Below are 24,457 nucleotides of genomic sequence, written 5' to 3' on the forward strand. Positions count from 1 at the left end.
ACCTCCTGCGCCCACAGGGGGGCGTTATCGCCCACACTGAGAAAGATTGGTTCAGGGCCTGTCGTCCCGTTTTTAAGAGGATAACGAATAACTTTGCGAAGAGATTAAAAAACAGTAATTATTTTTGTCAATAAGGTTTTTCCGTGTGCAGGAGATGAGAAGTGATACAGTAAAATAAATAACTGACAACACACGCACTTTCAGTCTGCCTGCCAACAATGTATGCCCAGATATTTGAGGTCTAGAGTCGTTATAACTAAAAGTGGCTTCCCTTATAAACAAAAAAGAGTCCTGACGTGTTCGGTAGTTTGGTAAAACCATCTGTTTTCTTAGAACGCCATGGGAAAGTAGTAGGCACCTTCCAATGTATAATATTCGAACGTCAACGATCCAGCGAGTTTTCTATGAAACTTAAAAGCGACCAATAAAATTAAACTGAAACTTTTCTGTTTTCTGTAACCCGAATCTAATATAAGCATCGTGTTAATGATGATAATAATTGATTTCCCACGAATTTTATTTAGTTAGTATCAATACATCACTACATTTTAATTATTACATCGGTACCTACCTACCACGTTTGCAATTTCATTAACTCGCTAAAACCTAGGGCCAAGGTAAACCTGATGTCAGAGTGATAGAGTTGCGGATTCGCTGAATGAAGTCAGTCTGCACTATTCAATATTCACTGGACAAAAGTTTACAGATAATAATGCGAATAATGGTCATTGGATGGCTCTAGGTCGAACGGCCGTTTAATTGATCGCACAATACCGCTTCGATTGTTCGCCTGTAAAACCGATTACGCGGAAAATAGTCGTAATGCGCGCATCTAACACTAAGCCAACCATTGAGGACTAACTAACTAACTAACTAAGCATCACGCCGTTTCCCCGCAGGGGTAGGCAGAGAGGACGGACCGCCAAACAACTCGGTCACACCACACACTCCTTGCCTCATTCACATTCATACATCGTCTCATACATACTCTTCTATTGTTCTGACTCTTGACATGGCCCGACTCAAGTATCTGATTCACTTGGTCGTGCCATGTCTTCCTCGGGCGTCCTCGATTTCTGCTACCATTCACATTTGCATCGTATATTCTCCTTACACTCCTTTCTTCGCTCATTCGCTCTACATGCCCAAACCATCTAAGCGTCCCTTTCTTGATCTTACTCATTACGCTTACATCAGCCTTGCACTCTTTGCGGATCTCCATATTCCTCACACGATCATACATGGTTTTACCACACATACGCCTCAGAGATCTCATTTCAACAGCATTTATTTATTTATTTTATTTATTATTATTACATTTATTACATACAAGATATACAAATATAAAAGGAAGCTTTGACTGTCCAACTAGGAAGTTTCCCGTTTTAGGACAGTCAAATTGGCAGGTTGCGTGTACATAATTCCAGGTAGGTACATGTAAAATATAAAATAAAATTAAAATATAACATATAAATGTAAGAAAGAAAAATAGAAAGAAAATATTTTTTTAGGAAAATACAATTTAGCAGTAATGAACAATAAAATCCAGATAGGTACATGTAAAATATAAAATAAAAATATAATATATCAATGTAAGAAAGAAAAATAAAAAAAATATTTTTTAGGTAAATACAAAATACAAAATCGAGGAAATCAACTCAGACTACGTTTTTTAATAATTTTTCGGAATCTGTCCTACCTAAGTCTAATAACCATTTAGTAATTTTAGTACCGAAGGCTGATAATTCACATAGTTTAAATTGAGAGGGGATTTTGTTGTATATTTTTGGTCCCAGGTATGAGAAAACTTTTTGATAAGCCGCAGTATTGCTAGTTGGAATAGAAAGGTCGTTTCTGCTCTTACTTCTGGTGTGATGATTATGATCGACTGTTATCGTTTTGTTTTTATTTTTGTGGACGCAGATTGTTATTTTTTTTATGTAACACTGTCGAACATCAAGCACATTAAACTCCTTGAAGAAAGCGTCGCTCGAGTATCTGAAGGGTTTCTTCATAATGACGCGTAGAATGGATTTCTGTGCCTTCAGTAGCGGGTATAATATTGTTAATCCTGTTCCACCCCATCCAATGCAACCGTAGGTTATGACGGAGTTACAGAGCCCGTAGTATATTTTTTTAATGTCTTGAGTTTTTATAATTTCCCGCAATGCTATAAATATATAAATAAGCTTGCGCACTTTATTAGCTGTGTTTTCAATTTGTTGTTTCCATTTAAGATGGTTATCCACTATTATACCTAAATATTTAATAGATTTAACACATTCAAGGGTTTCGCATTTACAAGTATGATTATTATTTCCAAGGCTACACTTAATATTATGTATTGTGAGGTGATGAGGTGTTTTGGGTTGACCTGCAAGGGTAGCGCTAAATGTGAGATATTTTGTTTTTTGTATGTTTAGTGTAAGCAAATTACTGTCTAGCCACTGTTTTACTCTGTTTATACCTGTGTTCGCAAGGTGGTGTGTTTCTATCCAATCATCTCCTTCAAACAAAATAACTGTATCGTCAGCGAACGTGATAATTTTGCCACCAATGTGTTGGTTACAAAGTTCGTTTATGTATATAATAAAGAGAAGGGGCCCAAGTGTACTTCCTTGTGGTACCCCAAAAGTGTATTTTAGTGAAGTGCTAATAGCCTCGTTAATTCTGGTTTGTTGAAATCTATTAGATATATAACTTTCTATCCATTGAAAAGCTTTTCCCTTTATTCCTATATTTCTAAGTCTCTGTAAAAGAATTTTATGAGATATAGTGTCAAATGCCTTGGCCAGGTCCAGGAAAAGGGCAATAGTTTTCTTGCCATGGTTCATATTCCCTGCAATAGTTTCAGTGAGACATGCGATGGCATCATCCGTTCCCTTACCCGACCGAAAGCCGTATTGGTTAGGACTTAGAATGTTATGTTTCTCCACATATTCGTTTAACCTAGTTTTGAAAAGCTTTTCAATGACTTTGGATATCGCGCTTAATAGTGATATTGGCCTATAGTTTTCTACAAGAGATTTAGGTCCACTTTTGTGAATTGGGACAATTATTGATTTTTTGAAGTGATCAGGAAATATTCCTGATGCAAAACTTAAGTTGTAAATATATGATAGCGGAGCAGAAATCTGATTTTTAATTTTTTTTAGTATTTGTGTATTTAGACTATCTGGACCCTTTGCATGTGTAGTATTAAGGCCGTTGATTATTTTTAAGACCTCTTCTACAGTAGTTGGTTTAATATTAAATGAAAAAGATTGTTCCTTTGTTTCAATTGTCGATGCTAAAGAGTCTTCCGTTTTCTGGGTTTCTATTAAAAAATTTTTTGCTAGATTTGATCCAACAGATGCAAAATATTGATTAGTATGACATGCAATTGATTGATTGTCAGTTATAATCAAATTTCCGGTATTTAATTCAGTTACAGATGCATTGGTATTTCTTTTACTTTTAGTTATGTCTCTGACAACATTCCACATGTTTTTGCTGGAATTATCCTTATCAAGTAAGAATTTATAATAACGCTCTTTACATTTGCGAATAACGGTTTTGCAAATATTACGGTAACGGTAATAGTTTTGCTGTTTAGTATCGTTCAATGGGTCTCGTTTAGCTATTTTATGAAGGTGATTTCTTTTGTGTATAGATTTAACAATGCCGTTGGTAATCCATGGTGTGAGATGTATTTTACTATATGGAATGCGTTTAGTTATTGTGTGTTTTGTTATGAATGTATTGATTTCATTAATAAAATAGTTTAGAGCATTGTTAACTTCAGTCTCTTTATAAACATATTCCCAATTTTTATTATTAAGATCATTTAATAAAGCCTCATAATCGATAATCTGTTTGTGATTAATTTTATGTTTTTTGGGTGTTGAGTTTGGGATACTGATTGCAGTGGTGTAATGATCAGTGATTGTATTATGTATTACAAATGCATTTGAATTTGTTATATTTCTGGTATATATATGATCCAAACATAAGCTAGAGCTACCTTGTACCCTAGTTGGAGAATTAATATTGGAAATAAAGTTACTTTCAGCCATAGCACATAAGTAGTCGTCGGACTGCCTATGCAATACTTCTCCTATAGTATTTATATTCATGTCCCCGATCAGTACATATTGTGCATAATCCTTAGTTTTTTTTAACTCACCAATAAGATTTTCCAGGAAATCTTGGATGTCATTGAACGATGGTGATCGGTAGATAGCTAGGATACCTAAATTTTCATTAATGTTGATTTTTAAACAATTACACTGATTTATGTTTATTTCTTGTACTAAGGAATTTAATGTGTTGTCGATATATACTACTACTCCGCTATTTTGGTTAATATGCGATGTTGTATGGTATTCGTTATAGCCTGAAATTTGTTTGGCTATGTATGAATCATTTAACCTGCATTCAGTGAGAATTAGTACATGGAACTTTACCACAGCTTTTATTTTTTCCAAAAATATAAGAAAATCATCCAAGTTTCCCATCGTTCTAATATTTTGATGAACAATATTAATCCTATTAGATTCCCAATTAAATTGCATAATTTTGTTAATGTTTTCAAAAATTATTTCAGTATTTGGCACTAAGATACTATCGATTTCATGTTGAAGATCGTTTATTACCATTAGAATTCAAAAATTAATTGTTGTTTTCTGGGTAAAGTTATAAAACAGTATTTTATTATCATATAAATACTTGTAGTACGAAATATGTAGCGACAAAACTGTAAACAAAATGATGTAATTAGGAAAATTAAAATATATATGAGTAAGAAATAATATCTGAAATAAAATCCAGGAAATAAATAACGTATGTAGTTGGTGTGTGGCATTTTCTCTTTCAAAAGACAGTAAAAAGTAGTATAAGTATGAAAAATAAGTAATATCTGGGTTATATAAAATATGTTGATTAGAGTTCTCTTTTGCCGAATTATTAGTAATATTACTAATAAATCAAATAATAATCTTATAATAAGTGTAGTTACCATTCTAGAGAGAATAAAGATTAAAATTAAAGTTAAAATTAAAATTAGGATTAAAATTGTTCCAGTACAAATTGGAGTTATGCAAAAACCTAGGTGTTCATATAATATAGTGCTGTTATGTAATAGAGTATGAAATGGCGATATAAAGCGGTAGTCAGTAGTTTTATCACGATAATCAGAATAAAGAGCAGGTAGTCAGAGCTTCGGTATAGCTTGTTCTGAGTCTATTAATATAGGTCGAGAAGAGTCATCTTTTTTCATGTAGATTAGACCTGCTTTCGTCCAGACGTACCTATATTTACATTCCGTCGCACGTTGGCGAGCTAGATACCAAAGCCGTTTGCCTTTAGACGTGAGGAGTTCTGAGACGTATATGGGTGTAATTGGGCCAGACAATCCGATTGTTCCCGTGTTTAGTTTGTCCCCAATATTTTCGCAAGACCTATTATATTTTTTATAGCATTAAGGAGTTCCTCTTTTAACGGTATTGAATTAAAGTTAATTACCACTGACCTAGGTTTAACTGTTGGAGGAATATTTTTGTTTCTTTGTGATACTCTATATATATTATAAATATCATTTGTATTTAGTTGGCAGTCTACTATTTTACTGGTGTTGAATATAATGTCTTTTAAGGTTTGTGATGTTTCCTCTTTGAATTCTGGAAGTCCTCGAAGTTCCAAACAAGTATTGTTGATTCGTCTGTTCCTGTTTTCTTGGTCAATCTCGATCGCTATTATTCTTTTTTCTAGGTCTTCATTTCGTTCAGTCAAGAGACAAATTTTTATTTCATTTTCTTTATTTTTTTCGCTTTTTTTTTACAATCTACTTTCATCCTTTCTTTGCCAGTTCCATGCCTCACTTCCATACATCATGGTAGGCACCAGCACTCCATTATGGACTGCTAACTTCGCTTCTTTGGACAATTTTTTGTTAGCGCCAACTGCGTTCAGTCCTCCATTAATGGAGTTACCTGCATTTACTCTTCTTTCAATATCTCTGTCAGCCTTTCCACCTCTCGTAAACATGCTTCCTAAATACACAAACTCATCTACCTGCTCCGAGTATTCCTCATTCACAGCTATATTGCACATTGTTTTCGTACTCTCTCTTTCAAACACCCTTACTTTAGACTTACTTACATTCATCATTAACTCATTCTTCATGCATACTTCGTTCATTCTAGACACGAGAGACTGCAGATCATCTACACTATTAGCAATCAGCACCGCGTCATCAGCATACAAGAGACAACATACTTTCAAAACCATTGAGGAGATAAATCAATATAAGTGTGTTGTGTAAGAAGTAAGTCAGGTCAATTTTCTCTTACTATGGTGAAATTTCAGATATCATCATTCTTTCTTGGGAGACCTATGGCAAAGGTGTTGGTTATCCAATGGATGGTTCCTGAGGCGGTGGTACCCATACTCGCCTCTCCATTTGGTTCGCAGGGGTGCTCGAGTTTATGGGGTGAGGTTCGCCTAGGTCTTGGCAGCGGATGCCTGGCCACCAACTGCACCGCATTGAGATGGATATATGTATATGTCCGTCACTCCTGGACACACTTGCACCCAGATTCCTATACCACCCCTCATACCTTTTTCATTCCCAGAACTCAAGCATCGCATTTCCAAAGATGACATTGGCCCTGATGGAAATTATATTTCTCTTGGCCTCTTTTGAACCGATTTCCATTTTAATTGGTCTGCCTGCAACCATCTCACCATCTCGTGAGGTCTAATGTGAATTGGCGACAACAGTTTTCTTTCAAATCGGTAAAGTTCACACTTCATGGGATATTTTGTTCCGTGGTTTCAACACAACCATTCAAGGTAAGAGTATTTTAAATGAGCTGTGGAAATGAAAACTATTAATGCACATTATTAATCCATCTGCGTTCTCGAGACGGTACAATTTTTTTTTGCACCATAGAAAAATGAGGAATGTTGATTTATTAAATTATTTCTTCAAATTATTGGTAATTCTGTTAAAAATGGGACGGCTAGCCGCTTCCTGATACTCTGTTAGTAAATTCATAATAATATCGGAACACATGTTCAAACACCTGCGTTTGTTTTAATTTTTAATAATATATCATGACGGAATGCAAAAATTTTAGGTTTTTTTATAAAGACGTTGACAAAACATAGGTATTTTACCAGTTTTATAAGTCAATTAATTCATTAATTGCCTACAATCCCGTTTTTAACAGGACTACGAATATTTTGAAGAGATTCTTAATAAACTAGCAATATTTTTTTATCAGGAAGCTTTCTCGGTGTATAATAAAGCAAATATGATTTGAGATATTGGGGACCAAAAGTATTATCGTGATTAATGTTTGGGTAAAAATGCCGCGTTGCACTTTCTCTTTCGTTAGCCAACGTTTCGGAGATCGTTACAATGTTCATTATCTGTCCATGTCTGTTCACATCTGCCCTGAAGATGGACACATTTTTAGGGTACCTACGACATTTTTTAAATTAAATATCTTATAATGTAAGCTTGTACTAGAGTCCAGATTCAAGCAATCATTGAAAAAATGGAATTCCAATATGTTTATTTGTTAATTTCTGTTCAGTACATCGCTAATTTCTGTCTTGTAGACATTGTGTAATTCGCTATTCAGATCTGGAAAATAAACTGGTCGAGTTGTGGTCTCGCACAGGAAAAAAAATTGTGAGAGTCACAAGATTATCAAAGACGATATTTATACATTAGTTGATTAACCCCCACAATGGCGATCATATTCTTTTACTAATTATTAAACTATTATTATTATTTATTATTATTTTATTATTATTTTACTAATTTTAATAATTATTAATTATTAATTATTTATTAAACCTGAGAATTAATGTTTAAAGCTATAAAACGAAGAAATCATATTGATAATGCTGTTCCACTACCCTTACTTAATACATTTTTATTTCAGTTTTGATGTATTTATTTTAACTTAATATTCGTTTAACCCTAGAGTGGGCGGGCTATGAGAATTTTGCCGCCCTCTGCAAAAAAACGTTGATAATTCTAAAATCTATTGCGCGTAAACTTTGCACTTTTTAGTAGCTGCCCCCACTATCGTTCGCAACCTGTGCCAAAAGATTGGACGCCATCGGTACGCAGGAGGCTGCTTAAGAAGAAAGTTGTTACCATCAAGTGTCGTCCGGCGGCGATTTGCTCACTGCGCGCCTACTCACGTAAGTAAAAATTGTGCTCTATATTATTTACGGTTTAATACATTTATTTCCTCAAAATGAAAACTATTCACTTATTATTAAAAAAGTGATACTTACTTAAAACTAGATATAAGAATTACTTATGACTAATATAGTGGGTACTAAATAAAGAAACTAATAAGAAGTCGGACACTCTTAGTTCACCAATAAATTACAGTATTGTGGGTAGAATGAAAAGTGAATGTTCTATTATGTAGCATTATAAACGCAAGTCATTATATTATGCTTAGAGTAAATATGAGTTGTTTATTTACAAAATTGAAATGTAGACTTATATTTTATGATACTTTTATCGCAAAAAATAAAAAAAAGCCCTTTTATTTCAGTGTATCATACATGTCCAGAACCATGCCAGAATTTTGAATAAAATTCATATGAGACCAATGAGGTGGTTTTTTTTCAATGATGAATATTGCCGGTATAAATAGCCAAATAATTTATAAAGCCAATACTGAACACTTGATGCTACGCCGACAGTACTTGAAGGAGATTGAGATTGTCCTGGTTAAGCCATATATGACCGCAAGGTGTTCTGTAGACATCTTAAATATTCCTCTGAGGAACCGAATTGCTTGCTTTGTTCCTATAGAACAAGCATCATCTTCAAAGAAGGAAGGCAAATGCAGTATATGTCCATCAAAGAAAAATAGGTGCACGAAAAAAGGGTCTTACAGATGCTCAAAATTGCCGTGCAATTAACATTGCACATACTTATGTGAATACTGTTTCGCCAAAGCATATCCTGTAGATTTAGAAAATATTTAAATTTTTTATTTTTTTCCATTTTTATAAATATTATAGAAGGATAATGTAAGATAACTTAAAAAAGTAAATAAAAATATTAAATTTTATAAATCGACTGAAAACCAAGGATCCTTTAACAGAGTTCAATAAATATGTTGATTTGTTATTTTTTATTTGTGTTTTACTTAAATCCTGAGAAAATAAATAAATTAAATTGCAATATTCCTACTTAAAATTGTCCACGAAAACGAGCGGCAAAATGCTCCCCACGCGCCCACTCTAGGGTTAAAACCTAATTAACGTCTAATTCAGTCGGAGGTAGTCAGAAAAAAAAAATTGTTTAATATCACATTTTATCTTAAGGCGAAGCTTAATGCTAAATCATTATTTTGATTAATCTTTATACGTGCATTATGAATCCCAAAAAATATGTTTTAGATAAATTGAAGGTTTTCCTATCGTTTCGTTTGAGTAGAATACAAATGAAAAAATAAATTACTCAATAAAAAATATAAATGTAAACTAATAATCGAAATATTTTTTCAATAGAAATGTATGAACGCGTAAAGGAAACAACTTTAAAAAAATACAGTATTATAGCTAAGATTACGTGTGACAGTTTCACTTGATAATTTTTTTTGTCTTCTTATAAAAATTATTTACAAAATAAATAAAAACCAGTTTTTAAATCGAACGTTTCTAGACTTCGTTTCTCAAGCAATTTTAATGCCTATTACCAACAATATAAGGTATACCAAGAATATACACATTTTTGGCTTGTAGATTCCTCTTAAATCGAGCATTTAGCGATATGGTAGTTGGTCGATTCAATGAATGTAGCAATATAAAATGAAAATATAAGGGTATCAGAAGTGCAGTTTCGAATTTTTGGTGATTTCTAAACTCGGAATCAACTGCATTTACAATCAATTTAATTATTGAAGACAATATTGTAGACAGTATAGAGCGATTACTAAACGAAAAGGTCACATATAGGATACGAACCTAGGACCCTTCTATTTAACTAGATGTGACCGTGTCTTTTTCTGTTTCAAATTTTCGTTTGAATAAAATTGTCAATAATTAATAATTAAATATTATATTTTGAGGTTTTACTCATCAAGTTAATCCATAAATAAAATACTAACAATTTGTTAAACAGGAAGGGCATTAGAGAGATAAAAACATTAATTAACAAATTAATATACAGGTTTTTTTTGTTAACAGCGAACTTTATAAACGAGCCATCTGTTGTCGCAAGCAGCAAGCTAATACTCATCACCATTGGTACAACGCGACATTGAAGTCAGACTTATAAAGTAGTATGAACGGAATATGACATGAGGCGCTTTATAAGATAAGCTGCAGGATATCCGCCTATTAGAGATGGTTGACATATGAAACATGAAGTGGATTGTTACTGCGGCTCCAGTTACCGGAGACCGATGTGGAAAATAAATTTTGGAACCGGTTCCTCAAAAAGAAAAAAAAAAAAATGGGTGTGTCAAGCCTACGCAAGACAGAAGTGAAACTTCTAGTATTCTTCTCTCTCTCTCTTTTCATTTCATTCTCTCTTTTTTTCTGTCTATTGACATATTTATAAGTAGCATGTGATAAAAAAAATTAAAAGTTATAAAAAAAGAAAAAAAAAATTAGTTAAAGCGGGGATCGAACCTCGGTTCTTCACGACCACAGTCGTGCGCTCTGCCTGTAGACAGCGAAGATGAGTTAGGAGAGTGAGTTAAACTAGGTATATAATATTTACACCTTGCTAATGTTTTCAGTATTATTAGGGCTTTTTTATACTAATTTTCATATATTTATTGGCAGGTAGAGTAGAAATTAATATTGTTTAGCGTTTGCCAACGACCATACCATGTTGAACACACCGGTTCTCGTCCGATCACCGAAGTTAAGCAACATTGGGCGCGGTCAGTACTTGGATGGGTGACCGCTTGGGAACACCGCGTGCCGTTGGCCTATTTTTTATTTTAATTTCATGTTTTTTTTATTTTTTTATCATTACTATAATTAATAATATCATAAAATTCTTTAACTTTTCAAGTATGCTACAGGCCTAAAATATTACTTAGTGGATTGATATTATGGTCAACCATTGAAAAAAAAAATTCCTACAAACTTATTAATGTAATTACGATCTTTTTCAAGCGCGTATGTAATGATTATTTTTATCAACCTCGCACACACCTTGCTAATTTTTTCAATATTATTAGGGCTTTTTTATACTAATTTTCATATATTTATTGGCAGGTAGAATAGAAATTAATATTGTTTAACTTTTGCCAACGACCATACCATTTTGAACACACCGGTTCTCGTCCGATCACCGAAGTTAAGCAACATTGGGCGCGGTCAGTACTTGGATGGGTGACCGCTTGGGAACACCGCGTGCCGTTGGCCCATTTTTTATTTTAATTTTATGTTTTTTTTCATTTTTTTATCGTTAACATCATAAAAAATTTTATATCATTCTTTAACTTTTCAATTATGCTACAGGCCTAAAATATTACTTAGTGGATTGATATTATGGTCAACCATTAAAAAAAAAAAATTCCTTAAAAACAAAAAAATAATATTCCATGGCCGAGAATCGAACTCGGATCAACTGCTTCGAAAGCAACTATGCTGACCATTACACCACCAACGCCAGTTGTCGAGATGAGCTAAGAAGCATTTATATTTTACTTCAAAACTTTTACTACATCAAATGAACTTTAATCGGTCCCGCATTTTCGTTTCGGTCATGAGTTGGTTTTACTCCTCGAAATTGCATGACGCGCGTAAAGAAGTTTCACTTCAAAAACGATAGGAGGGGAAGGGGATTTACCATACTAAGGGGGTTGGGGAGGGGGGACGTGGGTTTTTAGAGAAAAAGGAACCGGTTCTTCAGAATATTTACGGGGGGAGGGGAGTAACCGGAAAGTATCGCCAAGTGCCCGGAAACGCCGTTTAGGAAATTATTACCACCAGCATCCTTATGGAACTAATATGCAAAATTTTAAGTGGAATTAATTTTGAATAGTCTGAATTTGAGAGTCAATATATGGGAATAACAATGGCGCGTTTCAAATGAATTGCATTTGAAATTCAAAGACTTTCATACATTTGCGACGCCTCTAAATATTATCTAAAGTACAAATATTTGCACCATCGCTGCATACATAGTTACGTCCCCTTTTATAATTATCTCTTCATATTGCGTAGCTGTTATATCTGTGGTTTTGTGTTATTTTTCATATTTCACGAGGCCTATAAGGAAATTGCTCTTTTTAGTAAGTTTGAAGTAAAACAATTTTCAAGAAAAATCTGCAGTTTTTTATGAACTATTTCATTGTAATGTGTGTTTGCTTTGCCCATAAAGTCTACCTTCATCCATTATTGATCTTTATCTGTAAGGTACTTATCCATCTTCCATATTAGGTGATAATTCCGGCAGTGCAGGGACACTCGACAGTCTAGATTAATTCAAAATGAATATGGTCTCCTTTGACAATTTGAGTCCTTGAAAGCGCTCTGTTACTTAGAACGAGACGGGAAAGAGGTGGGTCACCACGACTGAATCTAACCTTGGCACCTGAAAATCGAAAAATCTTTACCCAAAATCGGAAGGTTCTTTTCGAATTCGGAAGATTGCTTAATTTTGAGGCGAAATAGTAACAAAATAAATATGGAAAAACTTACATATTTTTAGAAGAAAGCCACATAAATGAAAGACGAGAATTTGAAGTAGTTCCAGATAAGAAGTGTTCTTGATTAAGAATAAATCAAGACGGTTTTAATCTCCTGATTGATACCCTCGGAAATAAAGAGAGTAATAGCAATCATCCCTCAACGATATGGCAAGAATAATATGACATGCATTTTTAAAATACAGTATTTCCTAAGAATAACGGGCTTCATACCTATGATATGAGAAAAGGGTAGGTGCGTTGTAATGGTAGAGTGGTGATTTACACTAAACTCATTTTGAGTATTAATAATTTATTAGGAATCTCTTCAAATTATTCGAAAATAGGTTACAAACGGGATTGCAGGCCTGATACACTTTCATCAAAATACGAATGTATTGTTTATAAAAATCCTAATATTTTCGCATATCGTCAATACATATTACTAACACAAACGCAGGTGCATGAATACGTGTTCCAACATATAAGGAATTTGCTAAAAGTTTACCAGGAAACGGCCTACAATTCCGTTTTTAACTGGATTACCAAAAATTTGGAGAGATTCTTGATAAATTAGAATTTTTATTTTTTCTCCGTGTACAAGTGATTTATTTATCACCAGCGCTGACCTTTGAAAACTGGATATTATAATTTTAGGCTTTAAGAAGAAAGTAATTAGTTAAATATATTATACCTCAAACTTAAAAAAATTACGACATCTAGCAAAATTTTATCGAGAATTTAACACAGTATTTAAAATTTCGAATTATTAAATAATAAAATAATTTTTGAATCCTACTTATCGCTAGTTTGAATCGTTTCCACAATCAATTCAAATTTAGAAAATCAAAGCAAATACTAGTTCTAGAGGTGATTTAACCGGAGTTACACAAAGACACGCCACCGGAATTATTACTATTTTGTTATTCCCCTGGTACCCTCTCCTTTTGGAGACAGGTAAACATCGAACTAGTACCGCACTCAAATCCTTAAGGCGCAATGTTTTTCTCGACTTCGTCTTAGAAAAGTTTGTTTTATGTCCCACACGAGCTGGTGAGGACATTGGAGATATCTTTTTTATGTCTATTTCGCAAGTCCGTAAAAAAACTCCTGTATTTTTCACCGGTATTTTGAGAATGTGTTTATTTCAGAAGCTTCTTCCGCATTGTACTGGAAAATACATACTACATACATCCACTCGAGCGATTTTTGAGATATATATACATTACTTCTTCACTTTATCACTTATCTCACTCCTAGACACGAGTGCAGCGTTTGACACGATTGATCATGAATTCCTCATTAATAGATTAGAGGAAACATTTGGTTTGAATTCCGACATAAAAATTGGCTGGTATCCTATTTATCCAATAGCTTACAAGCCGTGAGGGTTGGAAATAAATTGTCCAACTTCGCAACACTTTCTTCAGGGGTACCCCAGGGATCCGTTTTGGGTCCACTTCTCTTCATCCTTTTTATAAATGATGTCACCAAAATAATCGAGTCATTTGATCTCTTGTCTCACTGCTACGCTGATGATCAGCAAGTTTATTTTTACTGCGCTCCAAATGAAATCAATAGTCTCAAAATCCGTATAACTGAATGTCTAGAAGCAATGACTCGTTGGATGTCTTCAAACAAGCTGAAGCTCAATCTATCTAAGACTGAGTTTCTCTGGGCAGCCACAAACAAACGTCAACATTTCGTAGACAATTCACCTATTACTATTTCCGGCAGCGATATCATCCCAAAAACAACAGTCAAACTTCTCGGTGTCAATTTAGATTCAGACTTTTTGTTTAAAAGTCAAATAAATAGGACTGTAAGCACCGGTTTTTTTCACCTAAGACAACTCAAGTCTGTCCGAAGAAACCTTCCTTCAGAAGCAACAAAACTACCTTTTTAAGCTGTCGTGCCCTTAAATTAAATATACCAATCCTAAGAGAAAGTCCAGTTATATTCAATTTTTCAATTAAGTCCTAAATCCAGTATCTAAATTTCGCCAATAAACAATTAGATAATGTTGATTAAGTGTTAATCTCAAGTGACCTACCAGTTAAGTATTGTACTGTATATTTTCTCCATAAATAGTTAAGTAATAACATAGATCTGTAACTGTAGAAATGTATTATAAGTTTGTACAGCGCCCTTGAGGTGTTTTTGCACAAAAACGACGCTATACAGGTCATCCAAGTATTATTATTATTCGCCATATTATTTAATTTATATCTCAAAATATTAATATGGAAACATATAAAACTGCTTACTGTGGTTTAAAGCGAATTAATTCACTTAGATTTGACCGTTTATCCCATATTTTTAGGTTTTATTAATTTGGCACATTATGGCCAGTGATCGCTCAAAACGTTTTTGCAAACTTGGCATAGTTTGCCAAATGTCGCTTGAGTGGCAAACTAACTTTAGTATCTACTAATAAATCTCAACGTACGGCCATCCCATTATTTATTTGTTGTTGATTCAAGAGTAAGATGTTCTTTCGTTTTTGATTCTTCTTTGGTTAGGAAGGGTATGGTTAGGAAGTATTATGTTTTATCTGTCATATCACTGATTGATGATTTACCCCTATTTTTTCCTAACATCACAAATATTCTATAAATTAAAATATCATCCTGATAGCACCTCTTTTGACATTAAAACACCCAACGAACTTGTTATATGAACCGGAAAAATAATAATATTGTTTATTATTTTTCGGAATAACTTATTGAGTAAAACCTCAAATTATAATATTTAAATACTGAAGACAATATTAGTGATTTTTTCAAACGAAAATCTGAAACAGAAAAATCAGAAAAGGAAACGGTCACATCTGGGACTCGAACCCAGGACCCTTGGACCGTTTCCTTTTCTGATTTTTCTGTTTCAGATTTTCGTTTGAAAAAATCACTAATATTGTCTTCAGTATTTTAATAATATTGTCGTTACGTGTAGGTATTAAATTCAATTGACACGCGCAAATAGAAATTCGTTACTTGTACCCACTGCTAACAGACAAACAGACACATTTATTTACATATTCGAGACGGCGACAACCGGAGAAAACTTACTGATATGAAATATTATTAACTAGCAGTACCCGGCCACGAGTTGTTATGGCTCAGTCTGTCTATGCAGGTATAGAAACCATAGCGCGTGTTGCTTTTACGTCCAACAGATGGCGCTGTTTAAAAAAAAACCGCTGTTTTTATCTGTTACAGATGTGACATCCTTATGATATAGGTATATAAATACACGTGCGTATTCGAATGCAAAGTTGTGTCAAAATTTCAATGCAACCGGTGAAGAACTTTTGGAGATTAAAGATTTTGAACAAACGAATATTAACATTTTTATTTAAACAGATTTATTACAAATCCGGTCAAATTATTCGTTTTCCTGTTAAAAACGGGAATGGAGGCCTATAAAGAATGAATTGAAAATTTTCATAACAAACTATCAGTAAAGCACGAATATGTTCCGAGGAAGTCAGAACACGTTTTGTTGAAAATAATGATATTTTCCCACCTCTACCATCATATTTATTGGGACAAGGCAACCTGCGTGAACACGTGTTCAAATATATTCTGAATTACTAATATTTTACTCGGAAATGGTCAGTATGGGAATGGAAGAAATAAGTACATACTTCAAGGGGCTTGATTTACATTCTCCCATCGTTTTACACACAAAACATTTTTTGTGTTTATGGAGAAATGACAGATCGGTCGGAGATGCGTTATTATAAAGTGACTTATTAAAGTTCAATATCAGTAATACATATTTCTCTATGCTTTAATTTAATAAAGGTGTAGGATTTATAGTTAAGGCGATGCAATACGTCGTGTAATATTTTAAATGGAGCCGCTATCAATAACAGCCCTCACGTAGATCCGCCTGTTTTGATTTATGCAAGAAAAAAACATGGCCAAAAAGTGCCTTTTATTTTATTTTGTGGATGTTCATGCACAAATATTTAATTTTTTTCCGATCATTTTATAAGTAACTTAATTTACCACATTATAAAATAAAATCATAACCGAAAATGGGTTCGTAAGTAGGATATTTTGAACTTTAAAGCAGTTTTCATAGGCCTTATACATTATTTTTTTGGGCTTATAAAAAGACTTATATAAAAAATACTCGATTATTTCAAAGGACAAGATGTATTCTACTCGCAGTATTTCATTAAAGCATCTGAAACATTTCTAGGCGACCAAATTTTCAAACCAAAAACACATGATTTTGCATTACTACGTAGTGCATGGCCTTAAAAAAACCTCCCGCAAGAAATAGGCCCCATATAAAAAGTCACCCACCCCTTCCACTAATGTATTGCACTACGGAGGCGCGTATGGGCACCACCACCCCGGGAACCATTCATGGGATAGCCAAAATCTCTGCCATTATTCAGCCAAAGTGGTTTTCTACGTTTGGTGACTTTGTAGGGCTGCCCGGGAATCATGGGAAGAGGTTTTTGTTCAGGTCTTGGTGGCGGATGCTCCTGCACGGAAAAAACTTATTGATATGAAATACCGTTAATCTTTTAAATATAAGGTCTTATAATTCGTTTTCCTGTTAAAAATGGGACTGCTTGCCTATAACGAATGCATTGAAAGAGTTGGTAACAAAGTATCAGTCAAAAGCCAATGTTTTATGCGGACGGCGGAACACGTGTTGGTGCAAATACTGATACTGATACAGACATTCTTATTTTTTTATATTTTTTTTATTTATTTTTTATTTATTTATTTATTTGCAAAAACAGTAAAAAAACCAATACATTGCAAAAGCGGTAAACAAATTATGGAAGAAAATTTTATACATAAGTATACAGTTAAAACATATGCAAAAGCGGTAAACAAAATATGGAAAAAAATTTATACATAATTATTCAGTTAAGACAAATACAATATTTCGCGCTTAAAGTCGTTGTAGGACATATGGAAAATATCCAAGTTAGCTGCAAGGGAGTTAATTAACCTAGTGAGTCTTCCCAGGGGCATCACCATCGGTAAGTTAGTTCTGGACCTGGGAAGAATTAAAAGCCTGTGTTGGCGGCCTCTCGTGAAATTATCCGGGACATAAAGTCCTATTTTTGACAGAATGTCTGGAATTGATAGTAAACCATTCAGAAGCTTGTAAGCCATCAACAATAATGCGACGTCCCGTCTGGAACTAAGGCTGCAGATATTCAGCATTCCCGAGATAAATGCTGTTGGAAACAGCCATGGGTAAAAACCAAACTCTCTCATGTAGAGGTATCGTAAAATTTTTTTTTGTATTTTCTCGACCATTAGTACGTAGACAGTGTCCTCTGGCCCCCATACCTGAGATCCACTCTCGAGAATGCTACGCACTAAGCCAAAGTAAAGCAGCCTAATGACTGCAAGGTTTGTCAGTTCCTTTGAATTGTGTATGACAAAACCTAACATTCTTGTAGCTGATTTACAGATCTTTTCAATGTGAGCGTGAAATGTTAAGCGAGCGTCATACACAATTCCTAAGTCCTTATAAGTCACCGTATGCTTCAGTGATGTATCTTTCATTTTGTAATTAAAATATACGATCTTTTGTGACCTCGTAAAACACATAACTGAGCATTTTCGGAAGTTGATTTTTATTGCAGCATGCCGTCATGATATCTATTCGGAAAAGAACACGTGTTCTCGATATATTCTGATTGACTAATATTTTATCAGGAATGCATGCTGTCTTTTTAACAGGATCTGTTTTCCGTGTTTCCACCCACGCACTGGGAGAGATGGATTTATACTTCTGTAACTCATGGAAACACAGAGCCCTAGAATCCTACTCACCCGTCTTAAGTTTTCCTTCCCAGAACTTTCTCCCCCTCCTTTCTTTAGGTAGACCCTCCACACAGCATCTTCAAAGATGATATAGGTCTTTCCGGCAATTAATATTAATTAATTAATTAATAACTCCTGCGTGGAGTTAATGCAAATAACTATTCAAAGAGATATACTTTCAGTATTACTTATTATTATTCAGTACCGATGAGAGTCTCATTTGTAATAGAAAAGGTGCTTGAAATGGCTTTAGCCTGTTTAGCAACCAGGATTGAATAATCATACATTTCTCAAAGGTATGCTGCGTATACATACGTGAGCCAAACTGCCGAGCTGAACCTCAACTTATGGGAAAGGAACGAAACACCGCTTGCAGTTGCTTCATTCCTTTCCCGTAATTTGTGGCTCAGCTCGAGTTTCGGTTCGCAAATGTGTACGTACCATTACACTTTCACACCTAGCTCCCACTCATTGCAACCTCATTAGGTACTGAACTTAACACACTATTTAACGGGAATGTCGTAGTTTTGTTGGATAATGGCGGCTTGGACTCTTGTACGGTGTACACAATAAATATCAAAAGATAATAATTTCCATTTTTTTTTAATTCAGGAACCTATTAAGGGTTTTTTAAAATTTTATTATTATTGTAGAAGTGATCATAAACGCAAGGAATTTTGAAAATGAGGTAGGTTCAATTACAATGATCACTTTACTATCTGTTCTAAAAAAGAGATCATAATACACAGTAACAATAGAAATGGGTAAATTTAGTAAGGTAAGTTTTTTTTAATTAAGTGTGTGGAATTTAACATAAATAGAATAAAATCATATTAAATTTATTGGAATAACTTTTGAAGGATACATCAATGTTATAAACAAATCTGAACGAAACACGAAACACATCAAGGTACCCAAGACAATATAATCACACAAAGGTAGCAGCCAAAAATGTAGGAATTGATAAGTAAGGAAAATATTGTTATTAGATTCAGATTATGAGATCTACAAAAAGTCACGGAAAATAATCAGGTTTAATAGCTTAGTGGTTATAAGTATTGTCCCGTTAAGACAGATGTCCTTGGGACCTAGTTTCGATCCCTAGTTGCGGTAGTTATCTTCTTTACTGTGTATTTATTAGTATAATTTTGTTCTTAAAATGATCAAATATAATCATGGAATGTAAGATATTATGCGTTATATATCACAAGATCTTACGATCTACAACTTTACTTACACCAACTAGATCCGGTCCTGCCGCAAACGGCTCCCGTCTTAGGGTTCCACAGGAACCGCTTGAAGGCGGCCTTCTTGGTGATGTTCTCCGGGGACCTGTAATACTGCGTAAAGTGCTCGATGCTGTTCAGGTCGCTGATGCGTTTGTCCTTAGAGGCGCGCTTGCCCTCCTTCATCTTGCCCAGCGACGTCACGGACGGCCGAGGGTTGTTCACAATGGTCTGCGTTATTGACGGCATGACCGAGAAGTTAGATCACGGTAGTGGGACAAAGCGTCAACCTTAACGGCGTCGATCGTCGACCCTAACGGCGTCGGTGACAATAGGCGTCGACGTAAACCGCGCTTTCCCGTCGCGAAATATCTTCGATTCACACAACAAACATTGTAATCGGAACTTTTCCTCGGAATATAGTGTATATTTGTTGGTTCTTGAACGGTTTGCGAAGCAGGAGCGCGTGTTCGCGTCGCGGGACGTGGTGGGTCGTGCGGCACTGGTCCCGGCGTTGGCAGTGGCAGAAGTCGATCTGGCGAGGTCTGTCGGCCTAATGGCTTGACTGACAATCAGCCCAGTTTCGCTGATTGACCGCCATTATGGCCGCCGGATGAGGGGCGACCTGGAGACACTGAGAGCTCCTCGTGCTTGCAGCGACATCCTTAATTCGTTACTTATGACTTTATTCCCAGTTTCTCAAAGTACTGAATGGTATCCCATGAAAATATCGCGAAACATTATTTTTAATACTTTCCTTTAATTCAATTCGTTTGTATCTTCTCTTCCCTCCAAAATAAACTCCTTTAATGGATTAAAGGAGTTTATTTTATACCCCTTCGCAAAAAAATACTGTTGAAGTTTGAAGTAAAAAAAATCTAGTTTTCCCCATCATGTTGGTGCGATTATGCAAGTAAATAAGTTTAAAAAAGGATTCATTTTCTTTACACTACATTCAATGGGGATAATGTTATTGGTGTGATGAAGATGCATACGTTTTCAACATATTATTCTTCAGGTCTTGAGGCCCGGATTAAATTAAGGAAAACAGATGTTGGAAGTATGATCAGCATGCATGACTTTTTAAAGAAAAACTAGACGGAAAAATGACACTAGCCACGGGTGCTGTGATTTTGTATGACGAATGTTTTCCTGGATAACGTTGATGAAATATGATGAGGATATTTATTGTAAACTCTACAATGAATAGCAGGTGCTTAAACCAAAATCTAAACACATCTTGAAAAACTTTCATCTCATCAGCGGACCAAGATTGATAGGTTTCCTAGCCACTATAGCATACGTTCGCGTCACGGAGAAGGGTGACTTTTGATGGTAATATTTGTCTACCATATTGCAAAAAGAAATAATTTATTCGCAGAATCCAGCATGACCCCTTCGCAGTATTAGAGTTAGTAGAGCTGGTACTTGCTGCCACTGGCACTAGGCACCGAGGAACACAGCGGCGTCAGTGGGAGTGACCGGATATTACCCATTGAACATATTCTCCTCAGTACATGAGAACATCCTTTGTACGGGACCCTGGCGCGGCCGCACTGTTACCTCACTAACTACACGCAGTGTACATACAGTGACATAGTGCACACCTAGCAGGACTGGGGCGGTCAGCTTGCCGTTGGGCCAAACACTAAACACATCATAATATGAAAAGAAGTGAGCCAAGGTCAGAACATCAATTCCAGGATTTGGCTTCCATCACAAAGGTTTTTTTTCTGGTAAAACGCACGACGAAGCATTTATAACCTTTTTACCGGACTGGGCATTGCAATAGGTATTTAAAGATATAAATCATTTTATAGCTTCTGACAGTATAAACTGACTCGAATAAAATTATATATGAAAAAATTAATATCACCAGCATGCAGGATGGTTTGCAAGTTTAAAAAACTGTTACCAACATCATTTACGTAAATGGTACTTAATAATCTATGTTAAATGTAACAACTATGAACCTATTATGTGTATACATTACTGCTGTCATGGGTATCACCACGGTACCCTCCTCGAGTACCTCAAGGACGATGATGTGTTTTTATGTGACGGCATAATAACACTTTCCCAATACATGTGAATAACACCTCAGCACAGGTTCTCCCAGAGAGGTGTTAAAAAAACTTATGTTAACTGTATATAATAAAAGAGGGTCCCAACAAGTTGTCTTGAGGAACTCCATATGTGACAGCAATCGGTGGCGGTCCATAACTTTTCAGTGAGCTACATATAGTAAAATTGAAACAAAGCTGAAAACATTTTTTTTTTAATTGGTTTTTATATATTTTCAGCTACAACAACATTAATAATGTCGTTTTTTCAGAACAGTCTAGAACCGCCCCTGACAACAACAGTGTCTGATTTATATTAAGGCGATGCACTACGTCGTGTAATATTTTAAATTGAGCCGCTATCAATAACAACCCTTACTTAGATGGCGATAAGTTTTAAATTCCCGCTTAACACCATCCGCCTGTTTTGATTTATGCAAGAAAAAAACATGGCCAAAAAGTGCCTTTTATTTTATTTTGTGGATGTTCAGGCATAAATATTTGATTTTTTTCGATCATTTTATAAATAACTTAATTTTCCACATTATACAATAAAATCATAACCGAAAATGGGTTCGTAAGTAGGAGATTTTGAACTTTAAAGCAGTTTTAATAGGCCTTTACATTATTTTTTTCTGGGCTTATAAAAAGACTTATCTAAAAAAAACTCTATTATTTTAAAGGCCAAGATGTATTCTACTTGCAGTATTTATTTAAAGCATCTGGAACATTTCTAGGCGACCAAATTTTCAAACCAAAAACACATGATTTTGAATTACTGCGTATGGCATCGCCTTAAGTAACAACTACTATTTGGGTTGGAGATGTAAGAGGAGAGCCAACGGTGAAGATTGCCGTAAATACAACAAGGATGAGTCATCAACGGTGTAGATAGAATTCATTTTCCACAACTTCTTACACATTTTTTGCCTTCAGTGGGGTCCCCCAAGGTTCCCACCTAGGACCAATTCTTTTCCTACTATTTATTAATGCCATTTCACTAATTTTCGATAATATTCACTTTCTTCTATTCGCCGACGATCTAAAGATGTTTAAATCGATCGGTAATTCTTCTGATTATTTAACTCTACAAATGAACTTAAATAAACTTTATTAATGGTGCATCGTAAACAAATTACATCTTAATATCAACAAATGCCAAACGATCAGTTTCCATAGATCTAAAACCCCTTTATTATTCGACTACTCAATTAACAATGCCAATCTAAAAAGAGTCTTTGAATTCAATGACCTTGGAGTTATCTTTGACTCCAAATTACGCTTTTTGAATCACATTAATAGCATTACCAGTAAGGGATTACAAATGCTTGGATTTATTCTCAGAATCGCTAAAGACTTAATAACATAAAAACTATAAAACTACTATACACATCTCTGGTTAGAAGTCAGGTTGAATACAATTCAACCATTTGGTGTCCTCATTTCAACTCTCATTGTTTACAAATTGAAAAAATTCAAAATAAATTTTTACGTTTTATTAATTTCAAAATTGGTATTATTGAAATCAATTATGTCAATTTACGCAGTAAACTTAACTTCGAAATCGAAATTATCTGAAAGGCGAAAAATATTTGATATCCTTTTATTATATAAAATTGTTCATTCAACGTTGGACTGCCCTGACACTATAAATTTGCTATCTTTACATATACCTTCAAAATATACTAGACGGAATATTTTATTCTACAACAATAACTTCGCTACGAATTCTGTGTTAGAAAGAATACATAGGTTGGGCAATGAACTAAGTGATTTCGCTGACATATTTAATTTAAACTTCAATACATTTAAAGCCAAATTAGTCCACCACTTTTTAAATGTAAATAATGTATGAGAAATCATTGTATTTTATTTAGATTTTCTGTTGTTTGTTTTATACTGTTGTTAAAAATGAAATTTGTAATTGTTATGTACTTAAAAGCCCAATAGGGCGTCAATAAATCAATAAATAAATTATATTATCCAATGACAAATGGCCTCCATGGTCATGGGGAAAGGCTCTCGACTAGCAATCCGAAGGTCGCGGGTTCAAATTTTGTGGTGAGCAAGTACATTTCATTTAATGTGTTTGTTTATTTCAGAAATCATTCATTAAAAAATAACGTATGGTATACCACCATTAATAAATAGTAAATACCACCATTCAGAATCGATACTTTTCTTGGAGTGGCCGTAGTCGTGTTTGGTGATCAGATCTTAAGAATTATAAACATCCCTACCACCCACCTCCGCATCCCCCTCCCTTCCCCACTCCCTTCAGCATAAAAATCCTGATTGGGGTGCCATAGTCCCACTGGTTCCGTAGGATAAGTTACAGTTTTCACGGGATTAATAAACACATTTGGAATTTTGGCTAAAGATTATTTTATGAATTTTAATGGTCTGGGTCCAGCCCTGCACATGATTGAAATTCTGCTCGAATTGAACCATTAGTCCACAAAGACCTGGCAAAAGGAACGTTGTTAGTCCACTACAATGGCAGGCGTCGCTCGGACCTTGTGACGTCACTGATACATACATACATTGATATAGTCATGAATAAGAGGAAAGAGGTACTCTTTAGACAGGGACAGGGGATGGGAAGAAGTTGGCACGTGGCTGTACACGTGTAGCATTTTGTTTTGATCCAGAATATATTTTCGCTAATCTGGGTGTGTTCTATCATGGTA

General features: G+C 34.7%; 1 protein-coding gene and 2 non-coding genes across 3 annotated transcripts in view; 2 read left to right on the forward strand and 1 right to left on the reverse strand.

Annotated features, from left to right (window-relative positions):
• nrv2 (sodium/potassium-transporting ATPase subunit beta-2) overlaps positions 1-20,248 on the reverse strand; it is a 94,742-nt gene extending 74,494 nt beyond the window's left edge. The window contains exon 1 of the mRNA XM_089630957.1: positions 19,716-20,248. Within this exon, the coding sequence (XP_089487083.1) occupies positions 19,716-19,953 (238 nt within the window). The 5' untranslated portion in view covers positions 19,954-20,248. The remainder of the gene's footprint in view (positions 1-19,715) is intronic.
• Positions 10,844-10,962, forward strand: LOC149424711 (5S ribosomal RNA). Its single transcript, XR_016302193.1, has one exon. It is a non-coding gene; the product is annotated as a 5S ribosomal RNA (ribosomal RNA).
• LOC149424712 (5S ribosomal RNA) lies at positions 11,285-11,403 on the forward strand. Its single transcript, XR_016302145.1, has one exon. It is a non-coding gene; the product is annotated as a 5S ribosomal RNA (ribosomal RNA).
• Positions 20,249-24,457: the final 4,209 nt, after the last annotated feature.

This window comes from Hesperophylax consimilis, chromosome 4 (assembly GCF_061612785.1).
Source record: "Hesperophylax consimilis isolate HC1 chromosome 4, BYU_Hcon_1.0, whole genome shotgun sequence".
Taxonomy (NCBI): Eukaryota; Metazoa; Arthropoda; class Insecta; order Trichoptera; family Limnephilidae; genus Hesperophylax; species Hesperophylax consimilis.